General features: G+C 38.9%; 1 protein-coding gene across 3 annotated transcripts in view; it reads right to left on the minus strand.

Moving 5' to 3' along the window:
• Positions 1-16434, minus strand: part of nalcn (sodium leak channel, non-selective) — a 77395-nt gene that overhangs the window by 31769 nt on the left and 29192 nt on the right. For all 3 annotated transcript variants that reach the window (XM_030757972.1, XM_030757974.1, XM_030757975.1), the window contains 3 exons: positions 6077-6208; positions 4469-4636; positions 256-447 (listed from right to left, as the gene is read on the minus strand). In XM_030757972.1, the coding sequence (XP_030613832.1) occupies positions 256-447; positions 4469-4636; positions 6077-6208 (492 nt within the window). The remainder of the gene's footprint in view (positions 1-255; positions 448-4468; positions 4637-6076; positions 6209-16434) is intronic.

Raw genomic sequence — 16434 nt, forward strand, 5'->3', positions numbered from 1 at the left:
ACACAATAGAGAGGGGGGCCTAGTAGTATAATGGAAATGTGAGCAGCATTGCGTTTCTTATTTCCTTAAGAACTTAAGAACATCATGCTTAACTAAAGTTGACATAAGAAAAACTTCATTTTAACTCTTGATGGTGGCAGTATGACCAAATAAATCACGGTTGCTGAAGACACCTATGAAATTAAGAATGACCACAGGCCCATAGACAAGACAATCTTTGTTCCATAAATATACATAAGCCTCAAGGTAGCTTACCCTGGGGAAGGTGGTGAAACGGTCCAGCTCCTCCACAAAGCAGAACATTTGCAAGCTGATGGCAGACATTACGATGAGAAGGCTGGCTGTGAACACCACCAGGCTGCCTAGTTTTTTACCTGGGCCAAATATCTTATACACAAAGTCTTCCAGAGCTGGGGAAATCTTAATCAAACGCACCACACGTAGCACCTAAGGGGAAAAAAAAACAAAACACTAATATCGGGTCTCTGCTTGTGTCACCCTTTTCTTAAAGTTCATAATTTAGTCTTTAGGAAGAATTTAAAATACATATCATGGTTATAAAAAGCAAACACAGCAGCACTCTGATTGCATATTGATTTTAAAAGTGAGAGCATTAAATTTGATCCAGTGCTATAAGTGAGGTGATACTGTGATCTGTCAATGGGCTTAGTCCCTAAATTGCTTGTGGTGACAACAATCCCAAAAAGGTAATGCATCTTTGTCGGGCTTGGATTGGGTATCCAGAGAGTAGCTATTGATCGAACTCCTCTCTGCAAAGCCTTTGGCCAAAGGTTTTTTTCTTTAGAATCCCATACTATGCCAAATAAATGGCTCTCTCTCCTACTGCCTAGATATACAACAAAATAAAGAAGACAAACACAGGACACTGGTCTAAAAGGGAACCAATGGTAAAAAGAAAAAAAATGAACAGTCACAGCACAATGACAGAGGCAGTACAAAGAATACCTTCCACTGCTCACATACCATGATAGCAACATTCTGTTTTAAAATAGATGAACAATTTGAGGCTAAGGACAAAGCAAACAAGGGTAAACCCACAGAGGATACAAGGCAATTACCAGCAAAATTAGTTACTATGCTGTTGGCGGAATCAAAACCTTGTTTTTGTATGCCAAATAATATAGTGTGTCTGATACCAATAATTAACAATAAACAACATCCAGAGAATCATTTTCCAGCAGGGTTGGTTGTGTGAGCGTCCTGTTCCAGCCTCTTGCAAGACAATGCAATTCTTAAGATAAAGCTGAAGGGTGTAATGGGTCGTCCTGTCACTGTCAAAGATATCCAAGCAAGCATTTAAAGCCGTATTAATTAAATGCCAGTGATGGGAATTTGATCAGGGCACAAGAAACACTGAACAATTATACCATGTTCTGCCTTTATGAATAATAATTTAATCTGCTGATATGTTATGTTAAATTATGCTGTTACCTTGTTATTGCAATTCTGAACACACAAAGAGGAAGTGTCAGGGTCTTCTGGCCGATGAAAAATAATTCAGCCAATTGTATGTTTGTGTCAAAGCTGTAAGCAGGAAGCCAAAGCATATGTTTTTTTAATGCCCCACAAAAGAAAAAAAAAGAAAAAAAATTCCTTTAGCTAGTTTTTTCTAGTTTCTGGCCACGACACAAACCTGATTTGAGCACAGAAATTTAGATTTATCCAAATGTCATCTTCTTAAAGTGCAACCTGTTTGGAAATTTTTTCAAAAGTAAGAGTGATCAATGAGCAAGGCATAAGTAATGCATGTAAATCATAGATTCTATATAAACAAATACTTAATAGTCAAAAGGATGAACTAAATGCAAAAAACTGACATCACTGTGTACCACTGTATGAGCAGGGAATTGTTACAACTCAATATACTGGCATTACAAAAAGACAAGGCAATCATTTTTTTGGTACTGTTGGGTTAAAAAAAATTTACACAATAATTTTTCACAATATTGTAAGTAAAGTGATCTGCCAACAACAGATTTAAAGCTGGAAGGTTTGTATTAAAATATCTGTGCCTGCTTATATTCATTTAAACAGAGAAAATAGTGTAAATACAATCAAAGGAGGTCTTGTGTCTTTTGTCCTCTTTGTGTTTTTTGTCCTGTTTTGTTTCTTTTGTCCTGTCTCCCTCCCCTCAGCCCCAACTGGCCACGGCAGATGACTCGCCCTCCCTGAGCCTGGTTCTGCTGGAGGTTTCTTCCTGTTAAAATGGAGTTTTTACTTCCTACTGTCGCCAAATGCTTGCTCATAGGGGGTCGTCTGAATGTTGGGTTTTCTCTGTACTATTGTAGTGTCTTTACCTTACAATACAAAGCGCCTTGAGGCAACTGTTCTTGTGAATTAGTGTGATATAAATAAAACTGAATTAAATGGAATTAATTTTTATTTTTTGCTTTTTAATATGTAGGTATTACTTGTATATATATTGTAATTCAATTATGCTACCTATTAGGTAAATTGCAAAAATACATGCAAGAAAGTGTCAAGTTAAGCTGCCCTATTACAATATCCATGTTTGTCATTTCCGCTTTCATTTCTTGTATGCTTTATTCATTTCTACAAAAATATGTTTTTTACAATCTTGCTGTTGGGCTGAAAAGTAAATTTTTTTACTAAAATACAAGTCTGAATCTGTTCAGCTACATTTTATATCACAAATACAAATTAACTCATAAGTTTCTGACTGTAGTGAGAAGGTAGGAAATCCCACTTAACGGAATAAAAAAAATATTGTTCATTTTAGAAAATGTCATATAATAACAAATAAAAAGCAAACTGTACTTTTCAGGTAATACAGCTACAGTGAATCTCTGTATTTCCAGCGTGTGAATGAAAGCCTGGCACATGTGGGGATGGCAGCTATTGTGAGAGTCAGTGGGGATCGGGGCAGATTGTTTGGTCAAGGCTCATTAAAAACCCATTGAGGAGCCTATTCCCGTTAGATCATCCTCACAGCTTTACATCAGCTTTGTCATACTTACTAGATCAAGGTCACTGGGTTCAAATTTGGTCAGAATATAATACTTAAAGGCTCTCTTAGAGCAACAAGGCACCCGTTTATTTTTCTGGAATTTAAAAAAAACAAAAATTCTGCAAACCATTTTGGAAGATGTCAGATCACACCCACACAAACATTTAAGGACAACACAAAATTTATAGTGAAAAAAAGCATGGAGCAGCACAGCTAGATATACCTCTACAAAAGTGAGGCCAAAGACATAATACACTCTTGCTGCCACCTACAAAATAATTACCCAGCTACAAAATACCAATAAACAGCCAAACTGTAACTTCTCACTGAAAACATCAGGAACAAATATCCACTTCAAATAGTTCCAGGATGGAAAAAAGGGAACATAAACACTGATGATTTGATTTTAGTCATCAGGTAATATGGATTGTGTCAGTGGATTCAGGGCTCCAGTCACATCACAATTGCGAATGGTAATTTTGCCTCTTTGCGTTTTCCCCCCTCCTCTATTCTCTGTGCCAATGGGAAAGAGCAAAGATGTGGCTTACAGCTACATCAAATGTATTTTTTAAAAAAATGTATAGTTGAGTAAAATGACATCAGATGATGAAACTGACATTTTTGTTTTTCTACTAAAAATACTGGGATACAGGCCTGTTTACCACTGTGTTGCATCACCTACTCTTTTAACAGCACTCTGAAAGTAATGGGGAACTGAAGAGGCAAATTACTTACCATTTTTGGGGTCTTGTTTTTTAATTTTTTTTAAAATTTCTTTGCACAGAAGAGTTTTAACTTTAACATTCTGTGGATGCAGAAACACCTGATTCCTGAGCCTGCACAGTGATTTCACGTCTGCTTTTACTGAAATCCACCATTAGGGCCCAAAGATCCCAAGACGGCCATTCAGTACTGGCTTTCAGCCCCTGGCCCTTGGTGCAGATTTCTTCTCCTGACACTTTTTCTGGCTTCAAATTCAGAATGAACATATGTTTTTCAAAAAAAAAAAAAAAAATTCTCTCATTTTCACTATTTGATATTTTCTCTTCATGCTATTTGCAATTAAAAATTATGTTTAAATCATTTGAAAATGTTTGCACTCTGATTTTATTTACATTTTACACAACATCACATGCTTTCTTAAGTAGAGAGTCGACACATTGATGGAGAATGTAAACCTGAAATGTGATGTCTTTAAGAGTTCCTCCCACAGTGATGAAGACACTCTTATGATATCACTGGTATTATTTATGGTGACAGTAAAACATACAATTATTTTAAATATATGAACTATATGGAGGAACAGAGACTAGTGATAGGATTTATAGGCATGATCACAGGAAGGAAATTTTACCAAATGATTCACAGCATCTGTTCATCCCATGCTGATGATTCAGTTTCACATTCAGCATGGGATTGATAAATGTCTATGTAAGAATGCTTTTTGTTCAAATCTGTAATTTATTTGTGCATCCATACCTGAAAGTAGGTAAACTGGGAATGGTAGAGGTCAGGGTAGATGTGCAGTGTGGTGCCCACCACCAGCAGAGATTCAAACTTGTGCAAAGAGGAGCTAATGTAGCCAGTGAAGCCCAGACACCAGATCTTCAGAAGAGCTTCTAGGTCAAACAGCACCGTAAAGGCAACCTAGGATGGAAGGGAGAAAATCACTTTTGGCATTTACATCTGTCAGGAGAGCATATACTGTAACAGTCTATGGATTAGGCTCTATTTATGGATGCAAATTACAGGTCCTCAAACTTTACTCAAACACTTTCTGCTTTTAATCTGTTAATGTACCACATATATTTGAAAGATTCAGATTATAATTTTATATATGAAACATGATGATGTTTGCAAAATACAATGCACTGCTGGACGTTACCAGACCTGTTAATCAATCAGCAATAAATACATTTTTTTTTTACATCTTGATGATTAAATAGTATAAAATAATACAAAAACAACTACTAAGAAGTTGAGAATCTGTGTAAAACATCCAACAGAAACATAACTCAAAAAATTTAGGACAATGAGATGTTTATTACTGTGTTGCATCAACAAAAACTAAGGAGACTGACTGTTGCGGGGTTTTTTTGTTTTGTATTGTTTTGGTTTTAAGCAAAATGTTTTCCCATTGTTGCTGGATTTAGGCCTGCAGCTACTTAATGGTTCAGGGTATCTTTTTTTTTAATGTTTCTCTTTATGCTTTCAGTGGATGACAGGTCAAGACCACAGACAGGTACCCAGACTCCTCTACTTCAGAGCCATGCTGTATTACCTAATCAGAATAGGGTTTGACATTGTTTTACTGAAATAAGTATGGCCCTGAATGTAAACATCACCTTGATGGGAGCACATTTGCCTCAAAACATAGAAATGCTGTTCCGAATTCATGGTGACCTCACAGATGTGCAAGTTAACCATTCTGTGCGCACTAACGTCTCCAAAACATTGCAGATATGGCTATTAGCCTCAGCACTGATAACAAGCAGGATGACCCCTCACCTCTTTAACTCAGAGGATGCAGGGTCCATGAATTCCATAAAAAATTTCACATTTTGAATTTTCAGACCACAGGATACTGAATCTTAAAGGAGCTTGGGCTCAGAGAAGCCTCTGCCTTTTTTGAATGGTTGAGCTACTACTTGGATTTGGTGGAAGCACCGACGGCATGCGTTTTCCCAGGATTTTGCCCTTCCTGTTTTAAATGTGTCTCTTCTACTCCAAGGCAAAGGATCTGAGACATTCTGTAAAACATGCATTTCTCTAAACCCAGTGCCTCGTTCTTATTTACCCTTCAAATCCTTCACACAGATTAGAACAAATCTGCAGATGGGTGTCTGCATGATAGGGATGGAGAGAGTGACAGAAGGCAATATTTTGTGTGTGTTTTCCCTTTTCTTATCTCCTCCATCCAGCTGTATAAGAGAGAGAGGTGTGAAGGGGCTGGGGTAGTGGGCAGACTCGTTATCGTCTTTGTTGGTGTGATGCCACCTGCATACAGATGACATCAAACCAACCGACATGACACACAGTATTGCACTTGTATATATTCTAAAACAATGAACTAAAAAGAAATCTCACCTCTGCCAGGTAAAACTCATCATAGTGTCTGCGGTGATTCTCGCCTTTGTAATAGTTGCTGGCAGCAACAATGACATCCACGGCAACCATGCTTAAGATGAACATGTGGAACACAGATGAGCGCATCAGTTGCTGTGGGAAAAGCAGAAAGGTAACTGAAGTAGAATAGTAGAAATGTATTTTGTTTGTTTGTTTTACTCAAATGGACACAGGAGACAATTAGTATTTAGACCACTAGCTGGCTGTGAGTCAGCCTGCCTCAATTCAGCATGTTGGACAGTAGATGACTGTGTCGGTCCAGTCAGTCCACACTTTGACAGATTGTCCAAATTATCAGTCAATTTCCGTCGGTGGATACAAAACACTACAAAAAAGGATGGATTTAATGAACTAAAACAGATGAAAGATTACACAAAACCACACTGTCAGTTGTAACAGCTGCATATACTGTATATCCACAATTACAGTAAAAAAAAAAAAAGTCAAAGATAACTCAAGTAAATACAAAATGCAGTTTTTGATCAAGGATTTAATTTATTAAAAGAAAAAGTTATCCATACATACCTGGCCCTATGTGAAGTAATATTAAGTAAAAGTAAAAGCAATTGCTAGCTAAACCTAATAACTGTGCCACCCTTGGCAAATGAAACATTTGTGATAACTGGTAATGGCAATTTCACATAACAGTGGAGGAATTTTGGTCCACTCTTCTTTGCAGAATTGTTTTATTAAGCCACATTGAAGGGTTTTCAAGCAGGAACACCCTGTCTGAGGTCCTGCCAAAGCACTCCAAAACCCTTCATTTTGTTTTATTTTTTGAGCCATTCTGAGGTGGACTTGCTGGTGTGTTTGGGAAAATTGTCCTGCTCCATAACCCAAGTGCTCTTGAGCTTCACGGATTCTCTGGTAGAGAGCAGAATTCATAGTTCCATCAATTATGGCAAGTCGTCCTGAAGCAGCAAAGCAGCCCCAGACCGTCACACTACCACCACCATGTTTGACTGTTGGTATGATGTTCTTTTATGAAATGCTGTGTTAGTTTTACAGCAGATGTAATGAAATGCAAAAATTCCAAAAAGTTCAACTTTTGTCATGTCAATCCAAAGAATATTTTCCCCAAAGTCTTGGGCATCATGAAGATGTTTTTTGCATCTTTGTCAGATGCAGTGATTTTCCAAGGCAAAAACTACTGCATCTCCCATGGATGTTATTTTTGACCAGTCTATTTCTTGATTTTAAAAGACCTCTACTGTGGTTAACCATAGTTAATTCAAGATTTAACAAGAGGAGCAATTACTTTTTGAAACAGGGCCAGATACGTTTGGATAACGTTTTTCTTTTATTATACAGTGCTTTTTTACGACACTGTATAATGAGCATCAGATTTTTTAAATTAGAAGAAGAGTACAAATGGCAATTTAGTAGCTGACCTGAAAGAGAAGATCGTGGCTAAACTGGAAACCTGGACCTCTGTGGCTGATTACCAAGACTGTGTGACACACCCTCTGAAAGTCTATTAGACGCTGTGAATGCAGACGATCATCACTGAAACCAACCAGCTGATCTATACCACAGCAACAGTGATCCTTGAGATACTTGGCTATAAGATAAACGACAGCCAAGAAGACTAGAGGCCAAGATCTAGACAGCATGAAGGGAGGTTAGCCAACTATCAGCGCTGCAGAAAGGTGTGATGGAAAAAGAGGTGCCTAAAAGTACAATAAGCTGCTCATCCCTGAGACCTTAGAAACTGCCAAGCAAAAACTCACAGCCTTAACTAACCACTTGACAAGGTATACCAGAGAGACAGAAGCCAGGAGAATAAACCAGATTTTCTCCACTGCACTATCCAAAGTGTACTCTCAGTGGCAGGGGAACACCACAAGACCACCATATCAAGGGCTGAGAGACGAGCTGGAGAGGATATGGAAGGTGAAGATAACAGTGGTCCCCTGTGGTAATTGGAACACTTGGAGCAGTGACCCCCAAACTGGGACAGTAGCTCCAGTAGATTCCAGAAACGACATCCAAGGTCTCTGTCCAGAAGAGTGCAGTCCTGGGAACAGCTAAGATCCTGTGCAGGATCCTGAAGATCCCAGGCCTCTGGCAGAGAACCTGAGCTTCAAGGACAAAGCAAAGAACACCAGAGGGGCGAGTGGGGAAATTCTTTTCATACAGTACAGAAATAAGCAAAGAAGTCCTACACAAATCAACCTTTCATTATGTAATATAAGAAAAATCCTTCCAGAAATCAAAATGAGTGTTTATTCAGATAGCCAAAAACAAGAAAAAGAGAGCAATAAGTGTCTGTGACATCACATGATGAAAATAATCACAACATACAAGAATGTGAAGAAAATGACCCACAGTGATACAACACACAGACTCCTCTTTGACAAAAATGTGGTAACGATGCATTCTTTTGGAAACAATGTGACAGATGTGATCACAGCCCTAAACTGCACATATTGTATATGGCAGGATGAACAGCATGTGAGTGGGTAGAATCACTCACCCTAAAAAAAGACATGCATGTGAGATTAGCAATAGGAAGGACTGAAAAAGTGAAAAGTGAGAGGAAGACTTTAAGACAGATGAAGAGCGTTTGCAACATTGCTGAAAGATCAAATTCGCCCCAGGAAAACGGGCTCCCTGCCATTCACCCTCCCACACACAAGGACACTTACAGTACAAACTTAAAAGTCTAGAAATCTAGATCTGCAGTTGGTTTTTGCTTTGAAAACAAGTGATGAGAAATTATTAGATAAACATCTGAGCTACACACTGACAGGTAAATGCCATGACATATTGTTAGCTGTTTTACCGCACTTATGTTTACCTGACAAGGATCTCATAGTACAAAGACGGACTTCTGTCAGGATCAGCACCATCGGAAACATTACTTTGATATGTGAGATCGTTGTCGGCATCTTGTCTCCTATTCTGTTTATCTATGTTGGGTTTTTTTTAATTCTGACTTTCTCTAAGCTTAACCAAGTAATTTTAGCTCCCTGAAAAATGAACGAGAAAACAGCAGTGTTAACCATCATTGCTTTCTGAGTCTCATTTCTCCTTCAATTATTTAGACACAATTAAAAATATCCTCAAGTTAATGAGAGCTTGAAAACCAGTGTTCGGCTACCCTCTCTGGCTGAATGTTTTCTAGTCCCTTTTATGCAGGTGCTGGGTTGGATGTGATCAAAAGTGCACTCTACTGGTCCAGCAACACCACCCACCTGGATATCAAACAGTTCTGACACACCCCAGTCCAAACTTCTACATCAATTCAGGAAGACGAAAAATTAGACCACTGGATGTCAGCAAAAACAAGATTTTCAGCAGGTGTTAAGGGCTCTTTAAGATGATGTAATGTGCATAATACCCAGTCATATACAAAGCTATGAAATTGCTAGAATAGGCAGCCAAACCTTTCGCATCTTTTATTATTTCACTTCTTGTTTGTCATAAGCTTGAATTCTTTCTGCTTTTTAAAACTCAACTTACTAGCTAGGCTAACTGAGCTGGTAGCCTTGGGGATGGGTGCTTTTCGCCAAACTTACACATGCCCACTCTGAACACACAGTGCTTAAGCTCCCTGACTGAGATTGGACGTGACAAAGCAGTTTGACATTTCCAGCAACCAGACGTTCTCCCCCATGGGTGTTTTGGCTGAATGGATCTGTGTGTGTGTGTGTGTGTGTGTGTGTGTGTGTGTGTGTGTGTGTGTGTGTGTGTGTGTGTGTGTGTGTGTGTGTGTGTGTGTGTGTGTGTGTGTGAAGAAGTAAAACAGACAGAGGCATACTGACAGAGAACAGAAACTACATGCTTGTGTGTATGAAGAAGTCAATTTTCTCAAGGTCCTGACTTTGCCCATATTCTCTGTCAGCTTTTGGGAATCACATTGCTAAGAAACGCTGGAGAGCAGTGTGTACTTGTAACATCTGTCATACGGAGATACGGTCCTGTAACCATTCACAACTGCCACAAAACAACCTTTTAATCTTCCCCTCACACTGCCATTTTTTTCCAGATTGCCTAAATATGTGGTGCACTTCACCATATAACACTTTCCATGTTGTACCAAAGGCACAATGGCTGAGTTTGCCTAATGCAGCTGATGACACTGGCACACCCTGTATGGCCTCAAGATGTCAGACTCAATTTAAGAGCATCAACTGCAGGACAAGATGGCTCTCCCCTGCTGTTTGATGTTCCTCAGCTTGTATGTCTCTGAAATCCTTTCCCACTTGTGTGATGGATGCTATTTATTTGAGTTGCCTCTGGCTGATTCTTTGAAATACCAGGTGCTCATTGCACACAGGCATAACCATGTGTGCGCACGCACACACACACACACACACACACACACACACACACACACACACACACACACACACACACACACACACACACACACACACACACACACACACACACACACAAACACAGCTACATGTGGTGAATTGAAGTGTTGCAAGCAGTTACACATTAAGTTGCAAGTTTGGCCTTTTTCCAGGGAATAATGGCATGATTTTGCCTGCGAGTGAAGCAAAGCTTCATGTCTAATATATGATACAGTATACCACCAACATGCAGCATGTACTCAGCTATGATTTTCTAGACTGCAACAGATTGTTCATGATAGAAATTATGTATGCAAATAGTGTTGTGGAGAAAAGATCATTTCAAGTGGCATGCAAATTGGTATCTAGGGAAAAGTGCACTCAGCGTGTGTTTTCTAAGGTAAAATGAAAATTACAATTTAAAAATATGAAGAAACCGGTAATAAACATCGACTTCTCTTTCATCAACACTTCTTTCTTCTTGACCTGAGCACTTTCTTTCTTAATCACTGAATTTATGCTAAGTCAATTTGAACAGTGAAGCAAATTCTAACCCTCTAAAGGCTCTGGTCAGTGAGGCATAAACTGTAATCTCACAAAAGAGCTGAGACAACACTGAGTGGCCCTCATATAAGAGATGTGCCCACATGTACGTAAAAAGACAGATCCTCAGAATGACAGGAATACATCCATAATACCTGGAAATTTTCCAGGGCCTGCAACTGTAACACAATCAACAAAGAGACGCAGACTGGCTGCTTCCGCGTGTTCTGTCTGTTCCCTCAGACTGCCAAGAAGGACAAATGCTCTTTCCACTGGTACATGAGAGGAGTGTAGCACATGTGCACATAGCTGGCAGGGGAAAGCAGCAGTCACACAGGAATTGTCACCAACAGACTGGGCCATGTTCTGGCACCTATTACTGCCACAGTTTTCTCTCTCCTGTTTACTGAGATTAAGACGAACTTGAGTGGGATTACAGGCCGCTTTGCTTTAGTTATCTCTTCAGTCTCTACTTGACAACAAAGACTTCTTTCAAGTCTTTTTTTTTATTCCACAGTGTACAATTGAATAAAAAGAATGAACAAACCAGGCATCGTAATTCAGAAGCCTATTGTCAAATTAAGTTACAGTTATTTTAATTGAAAGCTTTTGGCTAAAGAAGTGGGTAAGTAAAGTCTTGCTGGGCTGGGGATCAAGTTAAGTGGGAGCCCCTTGACTTATTAGGGCCTTGACTACAGCAGGCTGACTCATGTCTCTGGCTGGAAAACAGGTCTTAATAAAACATCATGGCCTGCCTTTCTGTACCCTCCTACTCTTAATATCTGCTGCGCTTTGCCACCTCTGCATCCCTTTCATGTCTTATTCCTAAAATAAGACTTTGTGGTTTATCTAATTTCAGCATATATATCACTGTGCACCTGTCTAGATCTCACAGGAATGGTCATATGTTGTTCATTTTCTTCCTGTAGATGATCCATTTCACATTACATGCACTACCCACCTTGCAATACCTCTATGCTGTCTCACTCTTTCTTTTCCTCATCTTATGTTCTCCCCAGCCAGTTTCCCTTCTTTGTACCCTCTTTTGCCTTCCACACAGAGTCAAACTGACTTTAACCTTCACACATTGTGTAGCTCTTTTTGTTTGTGCGGGTGCCTAAGAGGATATGAGTGGTGTCACTGAGAAGATCCAGAAGACAAAGATCAGTGGCAGGGGCAAACAGGGGCTCAAGAGAATCAATAACCTCTGGCTTTAGAGAGAGGTCAAAAAGATCTCCCTTTCACTCCATAAGCTACTGGTTTATCCATCACACTACACTTAGCTCTGCAGATAGGGAGTGAGCAACATCAGCTGCTCACTGCCAAAGAGACAATGCAAAATCAATCACATGATTCTGCTGGATTACTAGAGGAAGTTAGCATTTATTATGGTTTTTCCATTCTCCCTCAGCGGTCATTTAAAGCTATTTTAATTACTGAATCCAATAGTATATATCTGCAGTGAGTATTTCTCCTTATTTTGCCTATAGCAGCCAAAGCACCAATCTGCGGTGTAATTATGGCACGGTGGAGCATCGGGGGCTAATTAGTAGACCAAATCTGTGGGGAAAGGAACAGAATGCTTCATTAACCTCCACTGGTCTTCGACTGAAAAACCTTAAACAAATATTATCCAAGCAGTGTGTGTGGTTAAAATATAGTAAAGACAGACCTTATGAATACAAGATGGCATTTACAGGCCACTACTAAAACTCACAGAAACATACATGCATGCCTAACATTGCCATAACCCTTAATTCTAAACTCTACTGCTTATTGCAATTTCTAAAGATAAAAAAAATATGTTTTTAAAGCTACAGCAGCGAGAAACATGCAAGCATGTATGCATTTATTTCTTCTGTTGGCAGCAGTTAGAAAATTACTGTTGGTAGATTTCCTGAGCACAAATAGACAACACGCCTGCAAATAAAATGACATGTTTTTTTGTAATGTATAAAATTAGCTGTAACTCCCAAACAATTCATAACGTTAGAAAAACAGTTGTTCGAGTGAACAAGGAAAGTGAAGGTGCTCCCTGCTCAGAGGGCTATTTTTGTTTGTAGCCCCTCAGGAGAGGAAGCTGCCATTTCCTCTCTGTCTCCAAAAAGAGCAGGTGGTTAATCAATTATGTGCTATCTCCAACTGCTGCAGCCAGATTGGACCAAGACAGACCCAGACTGACACACACACACACACACACACACGAACAAATGCGCAGACGTCAACAGGCAGATCGACAGGCTGCCAGTCGATGAGACAGAGGCATGACCGGACACGTGCACGTGGTTTAAAAGACATTCCGACGGGTATAGGTGAGCCAGCAGCAGACAAACAAGGATACACATAGGCCTCCTATCTGCAGAAAGCACCCACCTGCCAGCCCTGAAACATTTTAATCATTTGACGGCCAATTACTCTGGAGCCAGGCAGAGCAGAACAGAAACTCACACTTCACTTCCCCAGCACTCACAGATGGCCCTGCAGGCTGGATCTCCACTACCTATCTTCACTCTACCTGTCTAGTCAGCTAACACTGTTCCCTTCTGATATGGGTGAAAAAGCAAAGAAATACAGTGTTTGGCAAGGCTTTAAAGAAAGCGTGTAAGGGGTATCCATCAGTAATCTGATACTGGTGTAATATGGCATGCCTCCTCACACATCCATTATATCAGAGAACAGAAATGTCTTAAAAAAAAAAAAGCAGCACAGATCAGATTTGGTTTACCTGTAAGCATATACATACAGTAAGTATATTACTGTGTACCACTGCCCACAATAACATGGATGCACAGATACAAAGGTGCACCTATAATCAAGATGTCAAAGCAATCAATCCCATGTCCTTTTACTTTAAAGTGATTTTACAGTGAATTTCCAGTATTTTTTATTTAAATATAAAAATATCTAGAATTTGCAAATCACTACGGAAATTCCAATTTTGAAGTACCATTTGAAGTGACAGATCTCATGATTTAAACTTTGTGTGTAAAATCTTTACTGCTAGATTGTGGCAAAAAAATTGAAAAAAAATTTGATCTACTGTAGTCAGTAGATTGCAGATTACAGTCAATGAGATCTGTTTCCTTACCCTTTACACTTCAAGTGAATAATCCTACTTACAGGCTGCTGTGTTTTACAGGGTTTAATCAGCCAAAAGAGATCAAAAACATTCAATTTAGACTGTACCCCATTACGGCCATGGCCAGCCGACTGGCATGTTTCTAATGTCTGGACCAAATCTGAGGTTTTCTGTGGAAGGCTGTCAGTCCACTGTTTACCTCGGCTGTTAATGCCAGGTAAGAAGTATCCACCTTTATTTACTCTGGAGGATGCTGTAATGGGTTCAATATGGTCAATGAGTCAGATAAGCTCACTTCTGACCAATGACAGCCATACTGATGTGAGTTGTTGAGAATATGCTGAACTGTCAGTAGCACTGCTGTTTTTGCTGCTGTTAGCTACTGTTAGGTGCTGTTCGCCAGCGTTAGTGAAACTTTCTTTGCAACTTTGTTGGACTCTGAGGCTGAATGAATAAACTCTCATGCGATGTGAGAATGTAATCAAATTTTAGGACATGGTGGGTTCCACCAACCGGTGCCTGCTCCTGTGTATTTTTAATACATTAATTATAAGTTTATGTGAATGCATCAGTTTGTTTGATGATGTAATTACACACTATTCGATGTATATTTATGAGTACAGTTTCCTTTTTTTCTATTAAATAACCTAAAAAAATTACTGACTGTAGCTTTAATGGGCTGAAATTATGGACAGTCTGTTGCTTTATCTTTATTATGCCTACTCATTAGAAGTCAAAACATATTATGAGCTTGAGTATTATGGGAAGACAGTTTAAATTAAAGTCCTGTAAGTCAGTACCGGTGAACATTTTGTGTAACGTGCATTTGAGACAAGATTAACCTCTTTCGACAAATAATCTCTAAAAGATTTTAAAAATTTTCTTATTTAGAATCCTTCTTTGTGATCTTTCTGGTTTGGGTTAAAGAGCTGGGTTAGATCGTGCTGTGTTTTTGACAACATGAAAACATCAAAACATTTTCAGAGGGGTTTGATGGCTTTACATGCCACAAACTGCTGTCACTGTCTGACTGGCATCAGAAAACAATGGAAGACTTTTGAAATTAGCACTGTACAATGCATGTCAAAAAAATCAGTCAGGAGTATTCAGCTAATAGTTAATCATTATTTGCATCACATTTGACACACTGAATGCTAAAGCGGGCAAAAAAATTTACATACCAACTTAAGCAAAAGAATGTCACAACCTAACAAATAAACCAAAAATGTTTCAATAGGTTATTCAAAAAAATATTATTTTCCTTGCTAGCATTGTAATACTACTTGCAAACCCCCTTTTTCCAGGTTTCATCAGTTGGTATTTTTGGTAAGGAGGTGTCACTGAGTGGTTCCATGGAAACATGGAAATCACAAACATCTAAGCTAGCCTGAAGGTGAGGGTGTGAAATTCCATAGTATTATATACTGTAAACGAAGTATTTAGACATATGTGTAAATAAACTGTAGCAAATTCACAAAGCTACACTGCCAGTTGTTGAGCTGTTGATGCTGCATCTCAGCTGCCTTGAATACCATCCAGCAACATCTGTTACATGCATAACTACTGCAATGCATTGATAGATCTTTACCAATAATCAATAGACATACTAAAAACATCTCCCAAACTATTTTAGCATACTAAAGATTACATTAGCATGAAATTTAACCTTATACATGCCTTAGACTCTAAATAAAGGATGGATGGCACTTCCATGTCTGGAAAGTGAATGCCATGAGGAAGTGCCCTAAACCTGCATTCTTTAGAAGTCTATGGGGAAAAAAAGCAAACCCTTTCCTGATGAGTTTATGGTCTCAGTTGCTAATTTCAAGTCTTATTTAATTTATCATTATGCTCATTTTGAAAATTATGGCTTTCTGTAGGGATAAATAGAAGATAAAGCAAGGTATGCCTGAGTGTAAATATACCAAGAAAGTTGGCAACCAAGTTCCTCATTAATACGTAGTATCAAATGTATATTCTCATAATTATCAATATTGCTCAATAAACACAAAATGTGACAATAGCAATATTACCAAGTGTAAAGAAAAGTTGAATCATACACTCAATCCCCACAGGCCTGCTATTTCACCTGATAAATCCTTTAAAAGCTCTATTTTGATGCACATTGTTATAATACATGTATTGTCTAACACTGAATTTACTATAAAATAAATTCTGCTGAAATTAAGAAGGCGACATCAGGATGATTCCTGTCCTATGTTTCTGTGTTTGGATGATCAAAGACAGATGTTAGGCTCACTTTGGCAGGGGGGGGGGGCATCTATCACAATTTCAAGCCCATTTGCAACAGTCCATGTGATGGAGGTGTGAGTTGCCCTGCATCCAAAAATTACACTGTGCAGCTTGGTCTTTCTCACACAGAGCCAGCCCCA

The sequence above is a fragment of the Archocentrus centrarchus genome, chromosome 21, assembly GCF_007364275.1.
Source record: "Archocentrus centrarchus isolate MPI-CPG fArcCen1 chromosome 21, fArcCen1, whole genome shotgun sequence".
Classification (NCBI taxonomy): domain Eukaryota; kingdom Metazoa; phylum Chordata; class Actinopteri; order Cichliformes; family Cichlidae; genus Archocentrus; species Archocentrus centrarchus.